Source organism: Montipora foliosa, chromosome 2, assembly GCF_036669935.1.
Source record: "Montipora foliosa isolate CH-2021 chromosome 2, ASM3666993v2, whole genome shotgun sequence".
Taxonomy (NCBI): domain Eukaryota; kingdom Metazoa; phylum Cnidaria; class Anthozoa; order Scleractinia; family Acroporidae; genus Montipora; species Montipora foliosa.
In genome coordinates this window covers 45,380,314-45,390,313 of record NC_090870.1, presented here as the reverse complement: position 1 = coordinate 45,390,313, position 10,000 = coordinate 45,380,314, and the positions used below count along the sequence as shown (strand labels likewise).

At 40.9% G+C, this 10,000-nt stretch overlaps 2 protein-coding genes across 2 annotated transcripts in view; both read left to right on the top strand.

The window, feature by feature from the left end:
• Positions 1 to 7,575, top strand: part of LOC137991736 (uncharacterized) — a 20,372-nt gene extending 12,797 nt beyond the window's left edge. Inside the window, exons 6-8 of the mRNA XM_068836769.1 lie at positions 2,311 to 3,261; positions 4,900 to 5,330; positions 5,491 to 7,575. Of these exons, the coding sequence (XP_068692870.1) occupies positions 2,311 to 3,261; positions 4,900 to 5,330; positions 5,491 to 5,882 (1,774 nt within the window). The 3' untranslated portion in view covers positions 5,883 to 7,575. The remainder of the gene's footprint in view (positions 1 to 2,310; positions 3,262 to 4,899; positions 5,331 to 5,490) is intronic.
• Positions 7,576 to 9,615: 2,040 nt separating this feature from the next.
• Positions 9,616 to 10,000, top strand: part of LOC137991735 (6-pyruvoyl tetrahydrobiopterin synthase-like) — a 456-nt gene continuing 71 nt past the window's right edge. The window contains exon 1 of the mRNA XM_068836768.1: positions 9,616 to 10,000. This exon is cut by the window's right edge and continues 71 nt beyond it. Within this exon, the coding sequence (XP_068692869.1) occupies positions 9,616 to 10,000 (385 nt within the window).

Below are 10,000 nucleotides of genomic sequence, written 5' to 3'. Positions count from 1 at the left end.
CTATGACGAACGTAAAAGCAGAGGACTCGTAGACTTCAATAAAAACACGAAAATTCGCCTCTAAACAAGAATTCACATGCGGAATCTCTTGTCAATTCGAACACTGTGTACATTGACTACTTTAGAATGTACTTACAAAACACACAACCGTTCAAAGGTCGAGAGGCATCCAAGGCATAAAAAATATTGGACCTTGTAAGGTACTTAAAATGCTAATTGTTAGTGAATAATTTCGTCGTCATTTTCGTCGTTCCGAGCTCTAGTCTGCTGACTAAACCAAAAAAAGGGTTTCGACGACACGATTGGAAAAGTAGAAAAAAATTCAATATGTCCAACTCATTTGCCTTTTTCTCAGGTATAGAGATGAGTATGTAACTGTTGAGACTGGCCAAAGAAATGAACAATGCCATTTTGCGACAAATAGTATCAAACCCCGGTATCAAAACCCATTGGTCTATCGAAGTAGGAGTATGTGTCTGTGTTTCACTCAGGCATACTCAATTTCTTTGTGTTCGCTCTCCGAATGACTGCATGTAATGCTCGTTTTATTACTTTGCTCGTGAGTCAGCTGGAGAGCGGATTTGAGTGATTTTTGTCATTAAAAGAACATTGTGACCTATTGTAGCTGTTGTTGGTCATATTGTTTCTTCAGGAGACTGGCACATTTACAATAACAGGTAGTTAGAATTTATCCTAAAATGGCATACCTAAACAATAAACTAATTTTCTTGACGTATGTTCGGGCGTGATAACCCACGTGGGATGTCGTTTGACACAGTGAACTTTTGGAACTGTCGGATATGGGAAGCCCGAGGGGCTTTATGTAAGTTCTGCTCACTTGTGATTACTCAACTCATAGCAGTAGTTAGTACTCATCCGCTCTGTATTTATTTTAATTAACTTCACCCACCTTCTTGTAATCATCTATCATGCCCGTAGAAAAACATTTTCATGGTGATAATAAAAGGTAAAGTCTCCGCTTACGAGCCAGAAGGCTCATCAGGCCGGCGCTTATCTCCGGTTTCTGTAGCATGAAGCGACTAGGAGTATTTGTACTCCCCCCTGGATGGGATGCTAGTCCATCGCAGGGTTACCCCCAGCATTACGCCGGTACCCATTTATACACCTGGGTGGAGAGGGGCACCGTGAGAGTAAAGAGTCTTGCCCAAGAACACAACACAATGTCCCCTGCCAGGCCCCGAACCCGGACCACTCGATCCGGAGTCGAGCGCACTAACCATGAGGCCACCGCGCCTCCCACAGAGCAGAGATCTTATTACATATAATAAATCATGTTGCATTTTTTTCATGCTAAAGGGTTTTTGAGGATTATAAAGACGTATACCAGATATCGTTAAAATAAAAGCTACCGTGATTGGTTGTAAACGAGCATTTAACTCTGTTCTCTAAAGCTATAAATGCCCAAAAATGCATGCATGCATGTACGCGTGTGGATTATTACAAATCCTATAACTGGCGAATCAAGAAGATAGATGTATAGCTTTAGCCAAGTATAGGATATTGATGCAAATTACTCGCCGGGAAATTAATAATGAAACAGCCACCTGTGATGGAACATTACAAGAAATCAAACTTCTAGCTATAATTTAGCTTCACGGTTTTTTACTTTTGAAAGCTGCTGTTAAGAAACAGAAGCGAAAAATAACCATAGAGGAAGTCTAATTTTATAAAATGGGCGTGCTTTACATTCAAAAGCGTGGACGTAAGTCAGCCATAGATACCCCCTCCATGGCGATTGTCCTTAAACAATCATTTGTTTCCATTGAAACGGGATTCACGGCGCTGATCACTCAGTGGACAAAAAATATATCAAACTATTGGCTAATTAATTGATTATATTGACGCAATAGAGGACTTTGTCCGTGTTTACATAGCCTCATCTAAACACGAGGGAAAGTTGGGAGAATTCGAGACAGATATGCAAACCCGAGACGCAGTCGAGGGTTTGATAACTGTCGAGAATACTCTCAACTCCCCGAGTGTTAAGATGAGGCTACGTTAACACGGAAAAAGCCCTCTATTGCTTTGATAAAATATTTGTCAAAAATAATTCGACAAATGAAGGAAAACGCTGTTTTTTTTCCTGTTCTTGATTGAAACAGGTTTTCTTCATGCACGCTCATGTTTCCTACCAGCCAATCAAAACGCGCGTCTGACAACACATAACCAATCAAAATCCGCGTGATGTCACAGCCGTGTTCACATACTCTCATCTCAACACAGCAATTGACCATTGAGAGTACGCGTACTATCCTAATTATTTTATAAATACAAATGTATAGATGTTTGACATGATTCAGGATCACCTTGTAACATTACAAACATGATGACAGGGCTGGTTAAGGGCCAACGAAAGTCTTCCCTTCAATTCGAAGAGGAAGGACATGACACTTTGAAACTCTTAAATACACAGAGACACTCGGGAATACTTTGCGATGTTGTGTTGATGGTGGATGGCGAAGAATTTCCAGTTCATAAAGGTGTTCTTGCCGCTAACAGCAATTTTTTTCTAGCAATGTTCACCACGGATATGCTTGAAAAAGGTAAAATGAAAACCTGTATCAATTGTGTCAGCGCAGAAGCTATGGGTAGCCTGTTAGAGTTTATGTACACCGGGCGTATTCATATAAACTTGGATAATGTTCTCGAGTTACTGGAAGCGTCCAATTTTCTTTCTATAGTGAAAGTTAAGAAAGCGTGCTGTCAATTTCTTGAAAATATTGTGGATTTGGAGAACTGTCTAGCCATTCGTTCGATTGCCGACGTATTTTGTTGTGATGGTCTCAGTCGAGTGGTCACAAAGTACATTCACCAAAAGTTTCTTGATGTAAGCAAAACGGAAGCGTTTATGACGTCAGGCGAAGGCGATGTCATGAATTTTTTGTCAAGTGACGATATAAAAATTGATAGCGAAGAACAAGTTCTCGAAATCTTGTTGGATTGGATAAACTACGATCCAGAACGGAGAAAATGCTACAAAGATGAACTTTTAAAACTTGTTCGACTGCAGTTCATTCCGGCGTCACGCTTGCAGGACTTAAAGCAAGTGTCTTGGCCATTGACCACAACGGAAACTAAGCAAACTTGGAAAAGTACCGCGCGAAAATACTACAGCAATGTTGAGGTTATTGCTGTAACTGGTGGATGTGATGGCTCAACATTTCTATCCACTGTGTACTGCTTCATTCCTGCTGAGAAGAAATGGATGCAGCTGCCAGATATGCAAATTCCCCGATGGAGGTCAGCAACTGTGGCACTGTTTTAAATTCTTTTTTTTTTTTTAATTTAACGTAATCATTGCAAAGTTTTGGTAATACTTGTTTCTCACGGAGAGCATGAATACAGTCAAGGCCTTGGCCTTGGCCTTGGCCTTGGTCTTGGCCTTGTACTCCCCAATCTCAACCATTGTCTGACGTTCTTTCGCTTGAGTGACTGACGTAATATTATTAGGAGCTTGCAAACAGTGTCAAACACTGTTTGCAAGCTCCTAATAATATTACGTCAGTCACTCAAGCGAAAGAACTTCAGCTTCTTTAAGTTAGGCTGCTGGTTGTTGTTGAAACGGGACGTTCCCTGTTCTTGAAGCAAAGTTACAAACATGTTTCTTCGTATAGTGCAGGATGTTTTACTGACAATACATCTGAAACCCAATCCAAACGAGGAGTCAGACAACTACTTTTATAAAATAATTAGGATAGTACGCGCACTCTCATTGGTCAATAGCTATGTTTAGATGAGAGTATGTAAACACGGCTGTGACATCACACGAATTTTGATTGGTTATGTGCTATCAGACGCGCGTTTTGATTGCCTGGTAGAAAATATGAGCGTGTATCAAAAAAAACATGTATCAATCTGGAAGTAAACAAAGCAGCCTTTTCCTTCATTTGTCAAATTATTTTTGAGAAATATTTTATAAAAGCAATAAAGGAGTTTTTTCCGTGTTCACATAGCCTCGTCTAAACATTTGGGTAGTTGTGTTTAGATGATGCTATATAAACACGGAAAAAGTCCTCTATTGCTTAAATATGATTTCATTAACCGTCATTTATTATTCAAATTTCTAAATCATTTCACACAGAAAAATATTTCATTTGGTTTTACGATGAAACCGCGTCTCTCGTTTGTTTTGGTTTCTTTTTGAGCAAAACAGCTTACCGTTCTGTGCATTCGCGTTTGTAGATCAAAGCAAACGACAGCTAGCTGAAGTGAAAACTTACTTCCCTCTTTCAAATATTTTTTCAGTAACAGTAGGATGCCGCAGTGTTGATAGCACTAACCTCCCACCAATGTGGCCGTGGTTGGGTTCACTGATTCGAGGCCATAGGTGGCTTGAGTTTGTTGTGGGTTCTTTTCTCTGCTCCGAGAGGTTTTTCTCCGGGCTCTCTGGTTTCCCCTCTCCACGAAAACAGACTTCTTCCAGAAAACCACCCCCCTTTAGTGGAGTCTCGTGGAAAATATTCCGAACTATTATCATAATTAATTATAGTGGGCATTAGGCTCTATTCTCGACTTTTTCCAACCCCGTAAAATCCTGGTTAAGTTAAGTTAAGACTTATTTAGGAGGTCACGACGGCCATGTAATTCTAAGAGAATTGATTTTCAATCCTGTTGTTGAAGCGTTTTTCTTTTTCAGTAAAAGAATCATCGTCACTGATCATATGAGTATCATATGAGTATACGCTAGCACTTTTGCCGAACTGCCAATCTCATTTTGATGTTTGCGTTGTTCGCCGCACATTGCTCTTAAGTGTAAGACCATAGGGTACTGTGGGTGCCTGTGAAAATTGTAATTCGACATAATGTTATAACTGCGAATGTACCCTTTGCATCTTCTATTTACTTTCTTAACCTGACGGTGCGAAAAATTGTTTTCAGGCATCAAGTGGTAGTCTGTGACGACAATCTATTGGTGATCGGTGGCTTGAGAGATATCTGCGTCAAGGAGCCCATCTCAGCTTTCGTAGAAATGTTTTCCGGTCAAACTAACGTATGGGTACCAGTTCCTCAACAGCCAGCCGTGCGTGATATCGAGATTGACTCGTTCGGTGCTGTCTCCACTGGGAGCAGAGTCCTCGTTGTCGGAGGAATAGATTCGAAGGCCAACAAGTGTACCTCAAGTGTTTACTCTATCGAATTTGGAGAAGACACCTCAAGAGTTGTGCCCCTTTCATCGTTATTGGTTCCCAGGGCAGGGCACTGTCTGGTGACATTAGGGCAATGTGCGTATACCATTGGTGGCTTTCAGACGCCTTTAACGCACACTCCAGATGGTCTTCAAGTTGTTGAATGCTACGACCTGCAAGAAGGTTCGTTGAATGTTCCCATTACCTGAATATTATTAGTTATGAAAAAAAAGGTATAGCTCTGTCAGAGATTTCAACACTTTCTGAACGTTATAATATAATATGTCTTTCGTAGACGGAACAAAAAAATGGGCATTCTTTTTTTCCCTTTTCTTCCTCGCAGATGCATGGAACGTCGTCCAACCTATGAATGAACGACGGCTATTCGCGGCAGCAGTTGCTTTTAAGAATAAAATCTTCGTCTTTGGTGGCTCTGACGGTGATAACATTCTCAGTTCTTGCGAAGTTTTCGACCCAGAACTTAACCAATGGCAGACTATTGCCCCAATGCTAGTTCCCCGAGTGAGACATTCCGCGGTGGTGCATAAGGATAAGATTTATGTGATTGGTGGATTGAGTGCCAGAGAGGGACCTGGGTTAAAATCAGTGGAGTGTTATGTTTCTGAAGAGAACCGCTGGACAAAAGAACCTGACATGCCCAGTGGACGTTTCGACCACCAGAGTAATGTTGTTAATGTAGGATATAAGCTTGTAGTGCAAGCCATGGGCAAATAATAATCTGTAGTTAATTAAGAGTGTTATTGAGAGAGTTTAGTAACGGCAGGCTGCTTCTTGACATGAAAAAAGGACGGTTTTTAAAGACATTCTAGCTTGTCATGTCAGTGACGTAAGAACTGAGCGAAAAGCAAGCTTTTTTTTTCATTTCAGCCTGGCGTTGACGTAAACCCATTATTGCTGAATCTCTTTTTTATCTTTTTTTTCGGTTACCGAAACAGAATTTCTTTATGCTCTCGTTCCGCGTTTCCAGCGAAACACAAGTTTGGTTGACGAGGCCGACTCCAAAGGAACAGGAACCCCAATGTCTTAAAGTACACGGTGTTTTCCTTTAATCGTAACCTGAATTTTGAATTAGCTATATGATTACCTTAGATATCAGCTGTAATTTCGTAATTTGCAATACAGGTAATAGTGTAATTAGGAAGATAAATGGTTTATTGAGCTCAAAATGAGCTTTAAAGCGATTTTCAATTGCTTTGATCAGTCACAAACAACTTGATAAAGCAATCCTATTTGCAGGAGCGGATTCAGGTTTTTTTAGGAGGGGATTCACTAGTGAGGATTGGGGTAGCTGACTGGTGAGGTTTTTTTTTTTTGCGGAATATCAGTTGTATTAGAAAGCAGGCAGGTCATCTCGGGGTGGGGGGGGGGGGAGGGGTGTGCGCACCCCCAGCACCCTGCCCCTAGATCCGCCTCTATATTTGGGAGTAATGACGTTAAATTCTAAAGGACACTTAAATGCATTTTTTCGGGGCTAATCTGGCATACTTACGTCTCGTCCCTGCCAAGGAACTCATCAGCGACTTTTCGATACAACCAACCACTCAAACATTTCGTTTAAATTTCCGCTAGAATTCAAATGCTGGTTTCTGAAGGTGCACGGAATACGCTCAGACAAGACGACTTTGGTTTATCAGAGAGAAACCAAATATTTTTTAACCCAATAACAAAGTGTGGTAACCTACATAAAACACTCAGAGTAGCTTGTGTCGAGTCAAGGGGAAGGACGTTAAAGCCCGGTTTTCACCAGTGACGCAAGCACAGGCACAAACACAAGCACCAGTGACGCAAGCACAGGCACAAACACATAACTTATGCGTTGTGAAAACGAACGTAGACATAAGCATCAAAATCAACCACGGCATCCGCCATTTTGTTCAAATGCTCAAATTTCCTTGTTCTTACGGTGCGTTTCGTTTTGACACGACTCAAGCCAACGCAAGCATACGCGCAAGCACAAGGAAAAAAAATTCATCCTTGTGCTTATCTTGTTTTCACTGTTTTCACGGTGAAATATGCGTTGTCATGCTTTCGCTTGCGTCGCTAGTGGAAACCAGGCTTAACAAGTTGAGGCTTTTGTAATATCATTTTTCACGCCTCTTTTTTGTCACATAAGAGAATAGTTAATTTATATTCTCAGCTTAAAGTGTGTTATCCTGGGGCTTGAATAAAATATATAGTTTTTATAGCAAGTTATTCCATTACTATTTTTCCGACACAAATGGTGACAAATTCGTGCTTAGAGTATATTTTGTGTCGAGGGCCAGCCGTTGCAGTTTACGCAGTGTTAAAAATTCACTTTAATTAAAGGAAAAATGAATGCTTTTAACCTTAATTAAGTAGGATACGAGCACGAAGAGCTCCACTCACACCACTCGATTTGATTCATAATAAAAAACAGCAAATCCGAAACTGCAAAAATTGTATTTAAAATGCTGACAGGGCTTCTTTTCACCAAGGTTGCGTACGTAAGCATAAGAGACAAACAAACTCAATCACTCCCTTTTGTAAGGATAAAAAAATACACTCAGTAACGCATGTGTCAGCGTATGCTTCTTGAACTTATGACCAATCTCGTACCCTTCTGCCCAGGCTTGTAGAAACAAGCGCCTCTGGGACTCGTTTCTCGAAAGTCTCCATAATTTTACGAGCCCGAAAAGTCAAATGTAAAAATACGATCCCGGACGCCTATTTCAGAGAGATAGTCTTTCAAGAGATTTTCAAGAATCGAAAATAACATCATAGCAGCCAAGTGTTATGCCACGTTACTTGTTTTCTGTTTGAAAATACAAAGGGGTGTATGCTCCCCGAAATACGCCGGGGAAAAGTTTCTATCGAGAAAAGGGCCGGTAGGTCGCTTGTCCTAGGTTCTTCATGTACCCTTACTATAGGTTTCCCGATTGCTGACCAACCGGAACGAAGACATTTGTATCGTGTTTCTGATTGGGCAATGACGAATGCATCAATAAGTTAAAGAGTGAAATACGGTTACCATGGAAACAAAAAGATGGGGCGATTTTGTTGAGAAAATAATAAATAAAAAATCGCATGCGCTTGCTCGTGCAATCGTGATTTATGGTCACTCGTGATGTTTTGAAAGTTCTCAAATTGCACGATCCTATACTTATTCAGCAACAGATAAAAAGGCATCTATTGATGTGATCATGATCAAGAGAAAATGAGGGACAAGAGTTTCGTTCCCGCTTTTGTGCCTCTGTTGATTTCGCTCTTCTTGTGACGCCTGGAAATGTCGAGGCTTCCTCACTTTAATCGCTGTCGCTTGCGTTGCTCGAAGTTAGATACGAAGTCGAATTCTTCCGCAGACTCGTATTCTTCCTCCAACGAGCCATTTGAAATTGTGGAATCTATCTCCCACTTCGGATTTTCGGTGAAGTTATGTCTTTTTTCTTGCTTCTCAAACTCGCTTTAGTCAACAAAACGTACTTATACACGGAAAGCCATTTTGAATTTCTTGTGATTAAGCCGGCCTACTGACTTTGCGGACGTCTCGGGAAACAGTTTCTGTGACATCTAAAAAGGGCCATACTAGGTGTCTCCCTCTCTGTCCCTCATTTGCCCTTGTCATGATTTAAAACAAGATGAAAAACTACGAAAAAAAAACGGTATAGTCGATTTTTTAAATATACTGCTGAAATTGTACCTTAAAATAAGCATAAAACACTCAGTGTCTCAGTGGACCTCTTAGAAGATCCTTTTCCGTTTGGCTAAAGAGACAACAACGATGATCCGGCATACGACAAACTTTCTTCACTGAAATATCAGTCTTCAAAAACAGATGTGATGTCAATATCATAAGATAGCTGTGAAAAGCAGCAGCCTTTACCACCCATTGATGCAATGAATTTTCAATGCATAAAGGAACAAACGAGCTTTACGTAATGCTTGTGCGAAGAAATTTGAGAATGGTGCAAGATGACTCCCTTGGTGACAATTTTTGCTGAAGCCGCATTACTTGTTCTGCCTTAATTAGCAATGCCACCTTTATTGAACGTCTTTTGTTGTTTTTAATACGAAAAGAATTGAAAGGAGGCGTGAAGAGCGGATTATGGAAGAAAAAACTTATCCACCCCCTCATTAAGACAATATGAGCATTTGAAAGAAGCGTAAAAAGCTCGAGCCATCTTTAAAGGCTTGCGGACGCGTTTCCTTTGGCTGCCTCCTAATGCTTTACAACTGAGCAACGAGGCTACATCTGTTTCTTGACTCCCATTGAAACCATCTCAGTTTTTTTCCTCCTTTTGCTTGAGAAATATGCTTTGTCTGGGTATGCGCCAGGATTATTCACTTATTTCGATTAGTATAATGACAAAAGATTTATTACGTGCTAATCAACTCGAAAATTATTCCTTGATAATGACAACCCGGCACAAAACGCACATTCGCTGTCAGTCTAGGTCAAAAGAAGGTTTAGCTTAAACACGAAGGCAGTATGGCTCACAGCTCTTTTAGCCCTGTACCTGTTGTCTACATAACGAGAAGGGAAACCTTCAGTGCCAGCCACAGGCTTCTTAACCGGGCACTCAGTCAAAAGGAAAACGAATTTTTGTTCGGAAAATGCACAAATCCCAACGGCCACGGGCACAATTACAAAGTGAAGGTCACCCTGCGCGGAGAGCAAGATCCAAAGACATCCATGGTGATGCACTTGGGAAAGCTGACCGAGTACCTGAAATCGGTGATTGATCCACTGGATCACAAAAATCTCGATCTGGATATTCCTTATTTTAAATCTGCGATGAGCACCACTGAGAATCTATCAGTGTACATATGGAATGAAATGAAGAAGCGTCTACCGTCCGGGCTATTGTACGAGG